Source organism: Papilio machaon, chromosome 7 (assembly GCF_912999745.1).
Source record: "Papilio machaon chromosome 7, ilPapMach1.1, whole genome shotgun sequence".
Classification (NCBI taxonomy): domain Eukaryota; kingdom Metazoa; phylum Arthropoda; class Insecta; order Lepidoptera; family Papilionidae; genus Papilio; species Papilio machaon.
This window is the reverse complement of record NC_059992.1, coordinates 2,457,186-2,476,970: the sequence shown is the minus strand read 5'-3', so window position 1 is coordinate 2,476,970 and position 19,785 is coordinate 2,457,186. Positions and strand designations below refer to the sequence as shown.

General features: G+C 34.4%; 3 protein-coding genes across 9 annotated transcripts; 1 reads left to right on the top strand and 2 right to left on the bottom strand.

Annotated features, from left to right (window-relative positions):
* Nucleotides 1-227: 227 nt before the first annotated feature.
* LOC106711571 (cytochrome P450 4C1-like) lies at nt 228-10,650 on the bottom strand. The gene is made up of 9 exons (XM_045678766.1): nt 10,443-10,650; nt 9,994-10,103; nt 2,827-2,917; nt 2,522-2,707; nt 2,047-2,423; nt 1,778-1,846; nt 1,526-1,694; nt 1,044-1,223; nt 228-385 (listed from the first exon to the last, which is right to left on the bottom strand). Exons 1-9 carry the CDS (start codon nt 10,642-10,644, stop codon nt 228-230), a joined length of 1,542 nt encoding a protein of 513 aa, XP_045534722.1. The 5' UTR covers nt 10,645-10,650.
* LOC123721151 lies at nt 3,293-9,717 on the top strand. 7 transcript variants are annotated; one of them, XM_045678772.1, is made up of 3 exons: nt 3,293-3,838; nt 4,441-4,593; nt 9,429-9,717. In XM_045678772.1, exons 1-3 carry the CDS (start codon nt 3,824-3,826, stop codon nt 9,624-9,626), a joined length of 366 nt encoding a protein of 121 aa, XP_045534728.1. In that variant the 5' UTR covers nt 3,293-3,823; the 3' UTR covers nt 9,627-9,717. The 7 variants fall into 7 exon arrangements, with proteins under 7 accessions (XP_045534728.1, XP_045534725.1, XP_045534723.1 ...); XM_045678769.1 differs by having other exon boundaries at nt 8,734-9,717; XM_045678767.1 differs by lacking the exon at nt 3,293-3,838 and adding an exon at nt 3,882-4,161 and having other exon boundaries at nt 8,734-9,717.
* A 1,394-nt stretch (nt 10,651-12,044) lies between the features above and the next one.
* On the bottom strand, nt 12,045-14,465 carry LOC106711576. Its single transcript, XM_014503933.2, has 4 exons — nt 14,226-14,465; nt 13,289-13,424; nt 12,880-13,016; nt 12,045-12,223 (listed from the first exon to the last, which is right to left on the bottom strand). The coding sequence occupies exons 1-4, from the start codon at nt 14,234-14,236 to the stop codon at nt 12,058-12,060; spliced, it is 450 nt and encodes a 149-aa protein (XP_014359419.2). The 5' UTR covers nt 14,237-14,465; the 3' UTR covers nt 12,045-12,057.
* Nucleotides 14,466-19,785: the final 5,320 nt, after the last annotated feature.

Below are 19,785 nucleotides of genomic sequence, written 5' to 3'. Positions count from 1 at the left end.
ATGGTTTTTAAATGTTTCAAGAATATTGTGCCCCTAAAAAAGTAGAGTAGAGTAGACAAGACCCTATATTTATATCGCAATAATTGGTTTACGTAATTAAAAGCTGTTGAATAAAAAAGCGGCTTTGTGACAAATTAAACGTTATTAAACGAAATAAAAAAACAGTGTTTTATGTTGAATATTTAATTAAACTTTCTACAAAATAATTACTGCAAAATACAAACATTTCATCTTCTACAAAAACGTACATACAAAGGATGAGTACAACGTAATATAAGGTCGCATGTGAACTTGACGTCTTCGTGTTTGGTTACTGACTCGATATAAAAATGTCTGAGCAAAGTCGACATTACTGTCTTCATTTCCATCATGGCAAACTTCTGTCCTGAAACGTGAAAGTATGTAAGTAAAAAATATAGGATGTTCCAAAAAATCAAATGCGGAAAAAGAAATAAATCTTGCTATATATGTAGGAAGGGGCAAACGATTAGCGGATCACATGTTGATCAAAATTGATTGCTATTGACATCCGCAATACCGGTGGTACCGCAGATGCGTATCCGGCCTTATTGTGCACACTCTTTTCTTGAAGGCCTCTAAGTCATAACTGTTTAGAAGTACTTAACGCTGAGAACAAAGTATTCATCAACGCGATTATGATTTGATTTTATCACAACATGATATTAAAATTAGTTGCTTTACAGATTTTTTATTTGTAGTAAATTAAAAAGAATCTTATAAGTTTTAAGATCAATTTGATTTTTACAAGATAACTGCCGTGACATTTATATTCATTGCCATCAAAGACGATGAAAGAGATGACAATCTATAATACAAATTTTCATGACAGTGAAATTATACGGTAAATTATATAAAATCTAATATAGTTAAATCCCAAGTTTCCTTTGAGATATTTGAAGTAGGTTGTTAAAATATTTTGACGAACGTAGGTTGTTGCTTCATTATAATTAGATAAATTGAAGCTCTAAAATGTAACATCTATTTTAGTAGTACTTTACGTATTATATAAAAAGCATTTCTACCAATACAATTCCTTGGTCCAGCGCTAAAAGGAATATAAGCATAGGGGTGACGTTTGTTTGCGTTCTCAGGCAGAAAGCGCTCGGGAATAAACGTCTCCGGTTCAGGATACAGGTGCTCGTCATGATGCATGTCGTACACGTGAATCTGACAGAGGGTGTCTGCAGGGATTTTATAGTTACCTGAAATAACAACGTTACGATACGATCTAATCTTGGGTTTGTATTACCAAAATATATCTTATTTTTGAAAAGAGTTTCTCTAAACATGTGTTGAATAAAAACGACAACAACAATATAACGTTATTTTAGATGAATTTTTCGTCAGTAGACACTTACAATTTAGTACATGGCAAAAAACTTTCCATGTTAATTTTCAGTTTATTTCATACGTTTATAACTTAATTTCAAATGTTACGGTGATTAAAAATAGATAAATTGAATAGAGAGTGACTAAAAATATCAGAAAAATCCTGATGTTTTACCGAGTTTTACTTCTTCAGCTAAATATCTAGATATGAATGGCACACTTGGATATAGCCTTAGAGATTCCTTGATGCAGCATTCTAAGTACTTCATATTATTGAGGTCTTCGATTGTCGCCAGTCTTTCCGATTCACCAAATATACTGTTTAGCTCTTCATAAATTGATTTCTTAAACAAAATACAATTTGTATTTCCTTTGTTACTTTAATAATTTATTTGGTTGTTAGAATAAAAACATATTCTAATGTTACCTGTATATTAGGTTCATTTGCTATCCTCATTATCATAAAGCTTAACGCACTTGCTGTTGTGTCGTGACCCTGGATAAAAAAATCATTACTAAATTTATTGAATTATCTCTATATCTTTCAACATCTATATGTCATTCTTGACTTTTACGAGTATTAAAGTACAAGTTCACCAAAAATCTTAGTATTTACGCAAAATCAAATTTTCTGTTTTTGTAAACTTTCTAGTTAATACTATTATATATATTATATATATATATATTGATGATTACCTCAAACATAAAAGTATCAACTTCTTCTCTTATACCTTCAAAGTCTATGACACCATCCTTTTCGTTTTCTAGAAGCAAATCAAGCATTGCAAGTCCACCTTTCCTACCATAAATTGCACCATTATCTGTATCCAGCATTATATTGTTAGAGTGAGAATCTTTGCGATCTCGAATTATATTCATTGTAAAGTGATGAAGATCACTTATAGCTTTCTTTTGAATTCTTCCAATTTTGGAATAATCAAATACTATGTCTGCGTAAAGCCAAATTCTGCAGAATCTTTGGGTAATAGATTTACCTATTTCATTTATAGCTTTCAAATATTTATCGCAAATAGATTGCATGTATTCTTCATTAGCTCCACCCATGGCTGTTTCTGAAAATAGAGATGACTTTCAGATATGTGAATCGTTTGATACTGCTATTGACTTTTCACTGTTGGAATTCATGTTTAAAAGCATATAACATACATACCACACATAATTTTAAGAGTTGCGTTCGTAATCAATGGCAGTACATCACATTGTACTTTCTTAGCTTCGATATCCACTTTCTCCATCAATTTCTCCGTTTGTTCAGTAAAAGTTCGTAAGTATTTCTTTAATATATTAAAGTGAAAAGCTTGAGTCAAAATTTTTCTTCTTTGATGCCATTTTTTACCTAAAAAAGGAACTTTAAACAATTACAGAGTTTATCAAATTGATTCCTACCTAGTAAGGCATTAAGAAATAACATGGAACTCGGCAGGTTTTTGAATATATTAATCTACTTTCACTCACCATTACTCACAAGAAGTCCTTCACGAAGCCACGGCCTTAAAAATGTATAAGGAATTTGTTTGTCAATAAAACGGGTGCCCGATAATATGATCTGAAATTAATTAATCAATATAATAAATTTGTTTACAAAGAGGCGATGTTTCTCATTGTCATTTAACCGTGTTATCTTTACTGCGTTATTGTTTTTCTCCGATACTAATTGCGTGCCAGATCTTGAAAGTAATTATAAAGACTATATTTTTTGTATACCAGAAAAAAATGTTACCAAGTGCCGGTTTGTTCATTCTCATTTTTTAGGCCATATGGCCTAAAACGTCAGTCTACTAATCGAAAAATTAAATAATCATCAATGTTCACCAAAAATGCCCGAGCAATTGCAAAAATCTACTTATTAGGTAAGAAAGTTACCGTTGCCAAATTCTAGTCCTCTTCCTCTTTCCACTATTTCTGTGTGAGGAAGGTGTTGAGACATGGCAAGACTCGCTGCGACGCGGCGCCGGCGACCGCGACGTCACGACCGACGTCACGACCGGCGGCACCAACGAGCGAACGGCGGTCGACGGCGACGACACTCGCCACCTCGGACTCCACCGGCAACGGACTACTCTTCTGAACTAGCCTTGACCCGAACTTTCATTGCGATTTAAGAAGGCGATACAACCGGCCCTTTCATACAGTCCACTTATCCTCGTAACAATAACATTGGTCCTTTAGGATTCTCACCGTCTTAATTTTCGAAATCGTCGAAATAACGGTCACCGCAATGTTCAACGTCGAGTCTCTGCGCACTTCAAAACGCGGTCTTCAGCTATAGAAGATCTTCGGGAGCCTTCATCGTCGTCAAGATCATCATCCTGCCGAAGAAACTTCGCCCGGCAACCGCGCGCGCTCGAGAACAAAGTAGTCGACGGAACGCCGGACTTCGGACCAACCCGCTGAATCTGCGAGTCATCGTCAAGAAAAGGAGAAGATTGCATCAGCAAGGATTCACTGGTGGATGGTTTGGTCACTCGTGAGTTCGTTCCAATTATTCCTTCTATCTTTTCCTTTCTTTTAATCTTAAATTCCCTAAAACAGTTTTTTTTTTTTTGAGTGGGTACACACATTTGTCGCATATTCTTTGTCTTACTGGCAGCGTATTTCTTACTTTTATACAAGCTTAAACAATAATAAACAATATTCTATGCCTTTAAAGCTTAACTTCGCTTGCATTTAGCAAAAAACATTGCTCCCGCATAACGGGATATTGTTTGTCGCACTCCAATCACTGTCGCTAATTAGTCTGGCTCGCTGCGCCGCTGCGCATGCACACCTGTATTTATTATTCGTACGAAAGTAGGTCAAGTTTACGTCATAGTGACCTATTTATTTAGTTTCCCTTTATAATATTTTTCATAGTTAATCGCTAACTATTTATCGTCTTTCGCTATGACGGACGACAAGTTAACCAAGTTAAAACAAAAACGGGGGTGTATAAAAACTAAAGTGACTATTTTTAGTAAATATTTAAAGCAACTTGTGTCCGGCGGTCAGCCTAGCAAATTACAATTGTTAGACTTAGAAGGCCGTTTTAAAAAATTCGATGCCTTATATGCCCACTTCGATAATTTACAGTGCGAGATCGAGATGCTTTCGGACGACCCCTCCGTTTCCGAGTTGGAGCGCGAGGAGTTCGAAGCCGGGTACCACCCGCTGGTAGCTGAGGCGCGGCGCCTGCTGGGTGCACAGCCCCAGGATACTTCCGTGATACAGCTCGAAGATGCACAGGCAAGCGTTATTAAATCCAATTGTGTTAGGTTGCCAAAAATAGATTTACCCGTCTTTAATGGTCACTATCAACACTGGCTTGAGTATCGTGATACTTTCACCTCTTTAATACATTCCCGAAGGGATATTGATGACATTAATAAGTTGCACTATCTTCGTGCATCTCTTAAAGGCAGTGCTTTGCTAGTTATCGATAATTTAGATTTTAAAGCCGAAAACTATCAATCGGCGTGGAATTTATTATGTAATAGGTACGATAACAAGCGGCTGCTCGTAAATAATCATGTCAGGGAATTATTTAACGTAGAACACATTCGTAACGAGTCCTACTCAGCTATTCGTCGTCTTATAGACGTCACGAATAAAAATCTTCGTGCACTGTCAACCTTAGATCAAAATACTGAGCACTGGGATGTGTTAATCATATACATGATGTCTGAAAAGCTCGATAGTGTTACTCATAGGGTCTGGGAGGAACATAGAAATACTCTCACTGATCCACCATCTTTAAATACATTTCTTACCTTTCTTAGCAACAGAGCAGATTTATTGGAGACATTGCAAGAAAATAAAGGTAAAATGCATAAACCAGAATCTCATAAATTAAATACAAACTTGCTTATAGCTTCAAACAATCAAAAATTTTATCAAAATAATAATAAAATAAATAAAAAATTAAATTCATCCAACAAAAAAATATTTACATGCCCCTTATGCAATCAAACTCATTTTCTATTTAACTGTGAAACATTCAGAGCCCTCCCTATTGAAGTTCGAATTCAAAAGGCCAAAGAAGCTAAGGTCTGTCTTAATTGTTTACGACCTGGGCACTTAGAAAATAATTGTAGCCTTGTACCATGTAAATATTGTAAAAAACGTCATAACACGCTTTTGCACTTGCACGAGACGCAAATAATTCCTGAGCCCGCTCTGCCTTCAACTAGTAACGTTAATCACTTTGCTAATTCAAGCAATTCAAAGCAGTTTACTACTCCTCCGCACGTTTTGCTTTCCACAGCGCTGGTGAAGGCGGTGGACAGCCAAGGTGCCGTCCACGCCGCCCGGATGCTCCTTGACAACGGGTCAACGGCCAACTTTATAACACAATCGCTCTGCGGTAAGCTGGGATTGTCACGACGAAGTGCGAGTTCCACGGTGACAGGTATAAACAATAATACTTCTCATATTACACAGTCTTGCAGCCTTACCTTTGAGTCCTACCATAGCGACTATAGACTTACTGTTGACTGTCTTATATTACCAAAAATCACCAACGCTTTACCGTCTTCCTTCATACATATTGAAAATATTCCTCTTCCTACGGGAATAAGTCTAGCTGACCCTACATTCAATGAACCGTCAGTCGTAGACATCTTAGTTGGGGCCGAAGTATTTTGGTCTGTCTTATTAAATAATCGTGTTGATTTAGGTAAAAATCAGCCCACATTACATGAAACAAAACTGGGTTGGTTGGTGACAGGGAACGTTTCCCGTCTTAAGTCACCCTCTTCTCCTATCTGCAATCTTGCAAATGAGGAACCCAATCCAGACTTAACTCGTTTCTGGGAACTTGATACTGTTTCAGCCAAGCACTCCTTATCTCCTGAAGAACGAGCCTGCGAACAGAGCTTCGTTGACAACACTACACGCAAAGAGGATGGCACCTTTGTCGTCACAATGCCGCTGAAGGAGGACCCTTCAGTCTTGGGCGATTCTTATCAAATGGCAAAGTGCCGCTTTTTGTCCTTGGAGCGTAAGTTTCATCGAGAACCTGCCTTTAAAGATAGGTACATGGAGTTCATGCAAGAGTATGAGCGCCTTGGTCACATGACTGAAAACAAAGAGTCTGCACCTAGCTGTCTTCAACAGGTCAACTACTTCTTACCTCACCACGGCGTAATCCGTGAGTCGAGTCTTACTACAAAGTTACGTACAGTTTTCGATGCCTCGGCCTCCACCACCTCAGGTGTGTCTCTCAACGACATTCAGATGGTCGGTCCTACTGTACAAGAGGATCTTTATTCCATTTTGCTACGTTTTCGACAGCATAAGTACGTCGTGACTGGAGACGTAGAAAAAATGTATAGGGCGATTGAGCTCAATCCTGTTCAACGCCCCCTTCAACAGATCATCTTCAGGTATGATTCATCAGAGCCTTTGAAAACCTACACTCTTAATACGCTTACGTATGGTACTGCAAGCGCGCCATACTTAGCGACAAAGTGTTTGGTTAGTTTAGCATCCAGTGCTATCGATAATGACGTCAAACAATCGATTCAGCGCGATTTCTACGTTGACGATTATTTAGGTGGTTCATCCACTCGATACTACAATTAACCTCTGTAAAGGAGTTATCACCACCTTAAAATCTGCAAATTTCAATTTGAGAAAATTTCGTTCTAATAACACTACAATACTCGAACAAATTTCCACTTCATCACTTGAATCTGACAAAATTCTAGACCTATCTAGCAGTGATAATGTTCACACGTCTTCAAAAACTTTGGGTCTCAACTGGATCTCGAATTTAGATATGCTGTCATATTGTATCAACATTGAACTTCGTGAAAAGGTCACAAAACGCAGCATACTTTCCGTGATAAGTCAGATATTTGACCCTTTGGGTCTCGTAGGACCATGCGTCGTTGAATCAAAATTAATCATGCAGGAGCTTTGGATTCAACAATATTCGTGGGATGCAGAGGTTTCAGAAGACATAAAAGAAAAGTGGATCTCGTTCGCCAGCACCTTACCTCTTCTAAACCAATTAATGGTTCCACGTTGGGTTCTTGTCCACGACTCTGTCTGTCATGAAATCCACGTCTTTTCAGATTCTTCAGAACGGGCCTACGGAGCGTGCATATATGTGCGTTCTGTGACTGCTTCAGGATCTGTAGAGGTACATCTCTTGACGTCTAAAAGTAAGGTGGCACCGATAAAGCCCATGACGATTGCTCGTCTCGAGCTTTCCGGAGCTTTGTTAGCTGCAAGGCTGTGTGATAAAGTATTAAGCTCTCTTACCATACCTATTAGCAAATGTAAATTCTGGTGTGACTCAACCATTGTGTTAGGGTGGCTAAAGACTCCACCGACTAATCTGAAAAGCTTCGTTCGTAACCGCGTTCACGAAATTCAGGAAAGCACGGAGGGTCACACGTGGAGCTACGTACCGTCGAAAGACAATCCGGCGGATCTTGTTTCCCGCGGGCTGAAGGCTGACCTCATCAGCTCTTCGTCTTTGTGGTGGTCAGGGCCAACCTTTTTGGCAAAAAATGAATGTGACTGGCCAACAATGCCCAATTGTAACGTGAAACAGGATCTACCCGAGTTGATTACTTGTTCTTTAGCGCTTGATAATAATTCTAATGCTGACTTAATTGCTAACTTAATCAAAAATAAATCAAAACTAACTAGCTTACAAAATACAATAGCATATTTACAGAGATTTATTTATAATTCTCGAAACCAGACCAACAAATTAACAGGTCATCTTTCGGTTCAAGAACTTCAAAATTCATTAAATTTAATCATACAGAAATCTCAAATGGAGATGTTTCCTGATGAATATGCTATTCTTAAAGCCGGCGAGACATTGCCCAATAAAAATCGCTTGATTTCATTAAGTCCATTTCTAGATCATAATAATATTATCCGAGTCGGTGGCAGGCTAGATAATTCCCCTTATAGTTTTGATACCAAGCATCCCATCTTGTTATGCAGCAAGCATCATTTTACAAAAATATTATTTCAACATTATCATATAAAATATTTACATTCCCCACCTCAACTTCTGTTAGGTAATATCAGACAGACTTACTGGCCTCTAGGTGGCACAAACCTTTCCAAAACCATCGTCAATAAATGCGTACGATGCGTCCGATTTAAGGCTGAAAACGTTCAGCCAATCATGGGCCAATTACCAGCCACCCGTACGGAACTGGAGTTTCCTTTCTTACACTGTAGTGTTGACTATGCAGGGCCAGTGTTAATAGCAGATCGAAAGGGCAGAGGCTGCAAACTCATTAAGTCATTTTTGGCAATTTTCGTTTGCAACGCAGTAAAGGCTTGTCATATCGAGCTCGTTACGGATTTATCCAGCGAGGCTTACAAAGCTGCATTAAATCGTTTTGTTTCTCGCAGGGGGAAGCCCAAAAGCATCACGTCCGACAATGGGACAAACTTCGTCGGCACTTCCAACGAGCTGGCTCAATTTCTGGTTCAGTCCGACCTTGAAGGTCACATGGCTCAGGAAGGCATTGAATTTAAATTTGTGCCTGCCTATACACCTCATTTCAACGGACTCGCCGAAAGAGCCGTGCGCTCTACAAAGCATCATCTTAAGCGGTTACTGCAAACCACTCATCTTACTTATGAGGAAATGGCGACTTTACTCACTCAAATAGAAGCTGTTTTAAATTCTCGCCCTCTCATTCCCTTTTCCACTGATCCTACAGATTTTTCCGCTCTAACCCCTGCTCACTTCTTAATTGGACGCTCGCTTATGACTGTTCCGCAACCACAGGTGCCTGATGTCAGCATCACCCGCCTGGAGCGATATAGGAGGATTGAGCTTTTGAAGCAGCACTTTTGGAGGCGCTTCTGTAATGAATATGTAACTCTTTTGCAACAAAAGCTTAAGTGGCATTCTTCAAAATCCGAGTTGAAACTTGGTTCTCTCGTCCTCGTGAAGGAGAAAGCTCTCCCGCCATTGCTTTGGTGCTTGGGACGCGTCATTCAGCTTTATCCTGGCAGCGACGGCACCGCTAGAGTCGCTGAACTGAAGACAAGGAGAGGCACCATTCGAAGGGCATTTAATAACATCTGTCCCCTTCCAGATTTTTGAAGTCTTTCAACACCTTCAGTACTTCAACCCGGGGAGCATGTTGAGACATGGCAAGACTCGCTGCGACGCGGCGCCGGCGACCGCGACGTCACGACCGACGTCACGACCGGCGGCACCAACGAGCGAACGGCGGTCGACGGCGACGACACTCGCCACCTCGGACTCCACCGGCAACGGACTACTCTTCTGAACTAGCCTTGACCCGAACTTTCATTGCGATTTAAGAAGGCGATACAACCGGCCCTTTCATACAGTCCACTTATCCTCGTAACAATAACAGAAGGAACTTAAATGGTAAGTTGATTTTGTGAGAGGGAGGACATGTGGGAAGGCGATGTAACCTCTTTCTAAGTACCTCCTCTATTGTTGAAGGTCTCTAGAATCTTTTAACTTTTAAATGTTTATAGGCAGCAGTCACTTCGTTATTCTAGCGAAGTCAGGTAGCCACTTGTACGGTTGACGTTTGCTATGATAGAAAAACAATAACGCCTCTTCATAAAGGGCTTCTAAACCATTTATGTTTGGATATACAAATAATTGTTTCTCTTAAAAATTACCTCAACGTGTTTTGGATTAGAAATATTAATAGTTTGCATGTTGACTGCGTGTATTTGAAATATATCTCCATATTGCTTGCGAAGTTTTCTTAAATATGTGAATAGGTGATCTGAAAATGTAACTGTGAAATTAAGTCTTAACAATATAGAAACTTAATTAAAACAATTATCATTATCGTAACACATGTCTTTCACAGTTCATACATCTCCATCTGGAGTCACATCTAAATTCACTACTTTCTTATTCATAACCACTTTCTCACAATCCATCCATATTTTCTTCGTCCTTCTTTAACCATTCTTTTACCTTGTAGCCATCCATCAACTTGAAACAATTCACATCACACTAAAATATAATTATGCCAACATTTATTGTTGAATATAATAATAGCGTTGTCAACAATAATTTTAACACATTTCGTTCGAAATTATAATGAAATATTTCATACCTAGAGGCACTAATAAATAATGTGAGTTCCCAATTATAGGCCATGCTTTTTCACCCGGTATTTTACGAATATCTTTAGTTTTTCCATCCTTGTATACTATGAAAATTATTAGCAATATAAATAATGTAAGTATCACCAACATTGTAAGACCGCGATGCAAGAAAACTGGATGAAATTTGTTTACATCCAGACGATTGCTCATACTTAATATATCGCCTGTCGAACTATTTTTAAAACTGATATAAATATTAAAACGTCGCAACCACGATAATTCAAATTGTTATTGTGAAAAATTAATAACTTACAACTAGTCGTCGTCCGCGACTTCGTCCGCGAAATTAGAAAAAAGCTCAATTAGTAGCCTGTGTGTTCTTCTACACTATGATCTATATCTATGCCAAATTTCATTGAAATCCGTTGAAGATAATTTTCTAGAAGATAGAAGGAAGTAGGTCATTAGGATACCTTCCAACAAACATTTATCCACCATCTAAACATTCGAATTGTTAATGTTATTAGTGTGATGGCGATATCTTATTATCTCAAAGACTTTGTAAAACAGTCAAATAATTAAAATTATAAAAGCCACGCATTTATACTTTACCAGATCTTCATCGGCTATATCTTTGATTTTATCGGCTTGGTTTGGCATCTTGTACTGTTCAAATAATTATCTAGTTTGGTACTTAATTTGTATTCTGCAGTAAATATCTATTCTGAATAGACATCCAACTTGCTTGATTGATAAATTATCGATACGTAAAAAACTAGATAGGAAAAAAATTGTAACGGCAATACAAAAACAAACAAGAAAATGCTTATATTTTTAGGCGACTGACAAAGAGGACAATGTTTTTCACACATATGTAAGTTTATTATTACGTTTTGTACGTATGTAAAATCCAATGTGACGACCTAGAGCCTAAACGACTGAACCGATTTTGACGAGTGAGGTGTCATAGATTCGTCTTCTTCCTTGGAGTGTTTGAGTTGCACAGAATGAGACGTGAGAGATGAAATTCTGAAGAAATAATAAAATAAAAAACGATACCAATTTCATTCGTCCTGTGCATTTTCTTAATTGCTAAATCTTTTTTTTTTGTTTTAAATAATATCCTAATATAAGAATGTATAAAATTACAGTTTATTTAGTTAAAATAAAAAAATAAAAATCTTGGTTTTAAAACGCAGATAAGAGATGGCGCTGTTTCATTTATTAGAGCATCAATTAATCTGTCCAGTCAAGATGGATGTGTTGATTTTAATATTAATTTCAAAGACGTTTTTCTTAGTATTATTAATTGTATTAATTGACAAAAACGACGCCAAAATGTAATTGTGTTTATAATCAAAGATTGTTAGCATTATAGTAACAATGAACGGTATCGGATTACCAATTAATTATAAAATGTATTATGTTTAAAAATGCAAATATGCTTTTCGCTATCAGTAATTAACTTGAAATTGATGCCAAATATTTTTTCCGATCGGTCTTCTGCCATTTCCTGTCCTTTTAATTAAACCTAAAAACCCGGTCACGTATTTTGAGTAAATACACACCAAAACAACAAACATGTTGGAATAAAATTTATTAGGAAAAATTAAGCTATAATAATTAACGACTTAGTAAATATTTTATAAGATCAAGTAGCAATGAACTTTTGAAAGGACACATTGGGAACATTTTTCTGCAAATTCTTTCATCATGTGCATTTCTACCAAACTCGTACGCACTCTCGAAAACTTCCAGAGAATCTTTATCTTCACCTCGAGGTTCTAAGCTGAAACAATTATTGTTAATTCTTATTATTATTTGAAACGATAAATTTAAAAAAATTCTTATGATTTATATTAAGCATCTTGTTGAGAAGTTCGTTAAATTACCGATTCCCCTCAAATGAGGGATGTAACGCAACGATTACGCAGTAAAACTATGCGACACAATACAACCAATACTGAAAGACAAAATCGTTATTCAATCTTGATCCATTCATCAGTATTCTTAGTAAAAAATGATAATCCATTTCTTTTATATTAAATAGATCTAAAGAAAAAGCAGTGAAAAACGCCATCTATTTTTTAGAAGACAATCGAATTATGTTTTATTTTGTTTCAAAGTAATTAATATAATTACCGGATTGATCTCAAGGATCGAATATTGATTTTGGTCGTAAAAAGTAATTTAGGGCTGGACATAGGCCAACAATATATACGAGCACTATTATACATTTTCGTCTTCATTGTATAGCTTCAGATCGCAATGCCTCGTTTGTCGCTTGGGACAAAGAATAGTTCCTTATATGAATTACATTCATAGACGTTTACGTCGCATGAACTGAACTCTAATAGTGAACTGGAGATAGGTTACAAAGAGGTTCATTATTTTAAGCTAGAACATGACAAGTATAAAAATGTTGCGGTGACATAAAATAATCACCTGAGCATTAGTATTAAACCTCTGCGTACTTCCCCGTCCGACCTCGCTTCTGTCGCTGTTCCCAGCGCACAATAGAGAAACCGAGTGCATTGTATTCCATCATACATTAAAATTTTTCTCCACCTTACGCTTGGTCTCTGTAAAGAATTTTTGAAAAATTTGTTTAGTTTGAAAAGAACTCTACTTTTATAAAAGAATCTTAAATTAAAATTTATATATAAGCATAAAAGTAGAGACAACATACAATCTCCATGTTTTATTTCACAGATAATTTAAGTATAAGGGTCATCTTACAGTGAATAAAGACAGCATCAAGCGATTTTTTATTTTATAGCTTTAATCGTTTAAAAGAAATAAGCATTTTAAAAATGTACTAATTAATTTGGTTAACGAGTATAATTGAAATTACCGTATAATTATGCGAACTGGTATCCCTTTTGAAAAGAAAACGAAGAATTTTGGAGGCTGTCACCGCTTGGTAATCCTGAACGAGTATGTGAATACAATACAAAACTCCAAGCAGCAACCCCAACAAAATTATTAATCTGAAATGCGAAGAAAATAAAAGCATATCTTATTAATATCTAGTAATATGTCTTCCTAATATCTTTATAATACAAAGGATGATGCCATTTTGAAATAACCATACGAATTAATATATTTTGTTATTTTTTTTTTCTGCATCACCCTTTGATCAGAATACTTTTGATAAGGATGCCATAGTTGATTTTTAGGGTTGCTAACATATGCAAAGTAATTGAGACAAAAATCGACCTCAATATAATGTTTAGTTTATATACGTAAAATTCAAAAATGTACTTAATCATAATATAACACTTATGATAGTACTATATAACAGACTAATTATCAAGGAAAATTTATTTTACATAAAAATGTGGACAGTTTTAATAACTTTTCTCAGATTCATACATATTTTATGGAAGTAATTAAAGTCGTAGATGTCTTATTGTTATGAAGTATGCTGAGCACGTCTCCCAACGACGAGGTTAGAAGATTCACAATAATGGAAAAGTACGTAGGAAGACGACCATAATGACCATAATTAAGAAATTTAAAAGGTAAGGAAATGTAATAGTCTTGAAGTAAATATAAATTAATGTAATTTATACATACTTTATAAGCACCCGAGCTTTATATTCTTTGATTATTATAAGTACCAAAAAAACAGAGTGTATTACTCCAAAAAATACAGTTACATTGTTTAGTTAACCCTTGTTTTAACCCTTTGATAGCCATTGAGTGATACTATTTTAATATTTTTATTACACGTACTGTACTAACAATTTTATATGTTGAAAAATAAAAGAATTAAAAAATAAACTTACTTGTATCCCATATTTGACAGTCACTGTGTGTAAATAAATAAAACCGCTGTTGACACTACTGCACGATACCTATACTTAAAAACATTTGTTTTTCTGTATATCCTTATTACTTAGTGTGACTCCGTGTAATACATTCAAGTTGGGAAGGTGCTATAACCGGACCTTTCGCAGGTCAATTGTGTCATATGCAAACTGGACGTTTAGTACTAGTCCGTAAGTGGCGGGAAAGTGGTCCGTTATCTAAGGTAACAAGTTTGAAATTTAACTGCCGTTTTAGAATAAAGATCGGATTAAGGAGACAATAATCAAAGACAAATATTTACTTTTAGAGTCATATTATTATGCCAAAAAGTAGTATTGCAAGGTGAAAACGACTATATTGATGTTATGTAAAAAAAAATTATACTCAAATAAAGTTATTTACCTAGTAAGCAAATATTACAGTAGAAGGCATATGAATGAAGAAGGCAAGTGGACACAATATTCTTGCAAGATAATTAAGAAGAGGAGCAGCGAATCTGTTCATATAATTTTAAGGTAGAGTACTAGATTATCAGGGCGAACGAGAAAGTCCTATATTATCCCACAATGTTTACAGTTTTGTGTTACACTTTACTAAGAAATTACTATTTCACATTTAGGCTTTGGCGCATTTATTACAATTTATTTCTAATATTGTTTTCTATCGTAAAAATCCTGTTTTATACTTTTAAAAAAAATTGAAAATTTTATTTCATTAGAATTTTATTGTACTTGTAACGCCATCTGTTAGAAAATTATAAAACCAATAAAATATGTAAAAGACATGTTATAATTTATTTTTAAATAAACTTTACAAATTATCACAAATTATAAAACTTAGCGAGCCCTCCTAAAGCACCATTTCTGCTAGTAATCATAGTTTATACCTAAATACTGTTCTGCGATACTTAATCTAAGTTACTTTATACCCAACAAGAGCAGTACTGTTGCATAACGCGAAGTGCGCTTATCTCTTTAAGAGATGACTCGCTCCGGCGCTCGCTTTCTTCTCGTAATGACCATAATCGTTGTTGTACTTACGGACAAACATTATGACATTATTTTAATTTACTTTTCTTATTGTTCTAACCGTCAGTTTCCACTGCCAAAATACCTGTAAATAAACTTTATAGCAGTGGAATTCTACGGTTAATACGGTTACGGCTGATGCAAATGAAAGGGATGAATGAATAAAGCTATAATATAACAAATTAATAACATCACTATTTAAAATAAAGCTTATGAATTTATAATAGTAATAATATAATTTTTATATACTTAGATATTTAGCTTATTTCAAAATATATAAAACAGGATTACATACATGTTTCACACAACAACACATGCTTCCCAATTTGCAATATCAGCGGAACGAGATAATTGATTTGAGAACCGTTCATTTAGCTAACAAATATCCTCAGTAATCTGTGTGTACTTTGCTTTGTTCGTGTAAGTTATTTCCAATACAAAATTTATCGACAAATATGTTATCGACACGACACCTCATTAACATGCATAAACATTTGAAGGACTACATTAAATTAATTTGTAATGAGAACGGATCGATTAGTAAATTTATTAAAAACTACGCTTCGACAGTAGAAAGCGAACTAAAGACGAGGGAGACTATGTCGCTATTTCATATCGCTTATCATGTTATAATGTACGCGTCGTATGAATTTTATATTCTTATTTCACTTTTAATATTATGTAATGTCCCAAAATTTTCATTGTAAATCTTGGTAACTAAGTCATAACAAGGATCGTTAGTAAAAAGCAACGAGAAGGAAACACGCAGATAGACAGACCGGTTGTTTTAGTGACATATAAAAGTTCTGCTTAATGTTTTCCTCGTGTTTTGCGAGAGTTCACGCAATATGTAAAGTTTCGCAAACAGTTACCCGTTAAGCGAAAAGTTAAATAGGATTAATTTTTAATTTATGTTCATATTTATTAGTAACTTTGTGATCCAGAGGTTTTTCAAAATATATTGCTAGTTAAAAAATTGATGTAACGTCTGAAATATAAAAATGAATAAAAAAAAACTTATAAGTACAAAATTATATCATTTGTTCCAAATTTGATTGTTAACTATTGAAACGTTAACAGAACAAATCAAATAAAAGTTATTTTAATTAAATACCTATTAACACCTACATCGACCATTCTAGAATATAAAATTCATGACAAGAAAACCTGTTTAGACATTGATTGATAGATAGGTAATAAAAGTTATCGGGGATTTGTAAATTTAAAAAATATCAGTCATAAAATTAAAACATTATTTACGTGACGCTTAAACTTTGTTTTAAGGAAATTGAGCGAAAAGATGAACGTGAAAGAATCACTTAAAGTTAGTGTAGAGAAGAAATACATAAAGCTATTTTTAATTAAAAACAAAAATATTAATTATGGTCTTAATAATATGTATGAACGATGGGTATAACTAATTGTAGCTCTATGTATATTTAAAATTTTGTACGAATTGCTGAAGTAAAAAAAGTTAAAACTGTATCAAAGAGAATTACATTTATTTTTTTGTAAAAATAAACAAGTAGTGTGTTTTCAAGCAATTAAGACATTAACAGAACATGATTTGGCACGTCGGAAACAAGACTATTGTTGCGCACGAAATGCCAAATTGAGTGCCGAGTGCACACCAATGCTTATCTTACAAATTAAAAATACTTTATAAAATCTTTTTAAATCCCTTAAACTTACCTTCTTATTAAAACATATAGATTATCACTAAATAGGTTTAGTATTTGACATAAAGCAAAAAAATATGAGAAGCGTCGAAACAAAAGTCGATAAAAAAAATTGTATTTTTTTATGATTCTAGTTGACTGAACCATGAACTTGGCCATATTTTCACAGTTTTTCACAAAAAACTTTTGATTTTTATTCCGACGCTCCGCATATATGCGTAATTAAGATATAATAATAATTCGCTCAGTAAAACGGAGTATGAGCATAAATATTTTAAAGCAATTATATTGTAGTAGGTTGGCAATAGTCCAAGCCGGAACTACTTCAGTGGTCGCCATTATTAAAATAAGCTGCGCAGATGTTGCAAGAAATATGTACTGGAAACCATTGTTTTTACACTCATAGTTGTTAATAAAATTAATTTATTTTTACTCACTGAAATTCTGTTAATTCTGTTAGTTCATGACCGAACTATTTTTAATCGTAAATTATTCTCCCATTTAATATTTTACTGAAATAATTTACAATTACATTTACGATCATCAATTTTAATTCTATCATTTTTTTAACTTTTATTTAATAACAGAATCAAATTTAACAATTTAATCTTTATTGACATTTAAACTTTAATATTGTAACGAAATAAAAAAATGTTTGACACAGAGATATATAAAATTATTAAATGTGATTCTGCGCAAAGTTATTCATAACAAAACGTTATTGTTTTTTTAAGAAAATTATAAATAGTGTAAACAATTGGAAAAAAGCTTAATTAACTATTGAAATGAGTAGCAATAACAAAATTTATATTTTTAAATTCATTATTTTCACTGGAAGTTATTAAATATAACCTTTCCTTATATCAATTGACTTGCAGTTTAATAAGACAATTAGTTATTACAATATTTACATAAACCTACCCATAATCTCTAACCGTGATTTACCACTGATGAAGCACTTTACAAAAACACATTGTTTTAATGAATTTGTTCAACTGAATAAATTATTATAGCACTTAAAATCTAACCGTGTAAATCCACTGTCGTAGCACTAGTATTAAAATGTGTTATCTCCGTTTTTCACATAGTACGAGTGGGACAATGTACCAATGATTTTCACACCACGTAGGTCGTTTGTAATTCGATGCGTTGCTTTTTAAATTTTGTCGTCCATAGCTTCTGAAAAAAAAAAACTTAAACGTGTTATCATGTTTTCTTAATGTTGAAGATTACTTTAAAATCATACTGATCTTTATCTAGAACTGTTTGGCTACCAAACACCGCTAGGTAAATATCGTTCTATCTCGGATAATAAACGTTGGTAAATTTTTCAAATCACAAAGATAAACACAATTTTTAAAAATAAAAATTCACCTTAAGTGATTTTCTGAATTTAGTTGACATCAAACTGAACAAAATGGGATTAAGGACGATACTGAACCAGTTATGAAACAAAATGATCCTCTGGCCAATGCTCCACCACTGAAAATAATTTTTCTTATTAATAAATCGTCGTAAATCAACATTGCTGGCCATATTGTTAAAAAATAATGACTATCTATTTTATAATTATAAGGTTAGGCTTAAAAGACATTTTCATGTCCAATTAGTTATATCTTTGGAACAGATTTTTACCTTATTACTTAATACGTTAATTCCAATTAAAATCCCTATTAATCTCAATATTTTCCAAAGATTTAACCTGATAAAGGAAGTCCAAGCCACGAAGTTATAATAAATTACACAACAGAGAAATACGTGAACCATTCATTGTCATAATTTGTCTCCCAAACTTCTGAATACATTAGTCATTGTATAAAGTTATTTACTTCTAAAATGTTGCGGAATAAAAAATACGTAAATAACGGATGGAGTTTCAAAAGAAGTTGATTTAATGTATCTTATTTAATCTTCTTAACCTAAAAAAAATCTTACCTTTGTGAGATGCATTAACTGCCTCATGTTGTACACGAATATCAGCACACGAAAGAAACAGAACGGCAACCAGCAAACCACGAAAGACAGCGTCAGTGCTACTGAGCATTAAATCATCGTAATGAATAAAACTTAGCATTTATTAAAATCATTATAACTGAAGTATTTCTCACATCAATTAAATAACAAACAATTTTAACACGATAGAGAGATTTTAACTCTGTTACAATCGACTGCAAATCGTATACAATTAATCATTAACTACGGTTAATATTCCGACAATATATTAAATAGATAGAGAAAAAACTTTAGTATCTAGCTATGCATTTAAAATCAATTTAGCATGTGACCCTGTGATAATGAATATTGTAATCAAAATTTACTTACTAACAAGTTTATTAACTTTCCGTCTATTATCTCTATGATTGAATATCTGATTGCTAGAATTGTTCTTTTCAGCAAAATTAACTTTCAAAGCGATCATTGTATATACAAATAGCATTATTGCTAATGGTATCACAAATGTCACCAATGCTAAGACACCATTGATTACTCTTGCGAATGGCGTAGGTATCGTGAAGCACACTGCTGACTTCTTTGTTCTCACCAGTTCCACAGTCCATACCTCAGGCAACGTCTCCGCTATTGCTATAATCAACACTATCAAAATCACTTTCATCACCCGTCGCCATACTGGAGTCGATTTTAACATCATCGGATGCCATATTGCTATGTATCTCTCTACAGCCAAAGTTGTCATTATCAATATGCTATTATTCCAAAGTAATATCACGAAGAAGTAATGTATCTTGCATGCCACGTGACCAAAACGATACGAATCGCTCAAATATTCATAAATCTCCAACAACATGGCGAACGATACTATCAAATCGGAA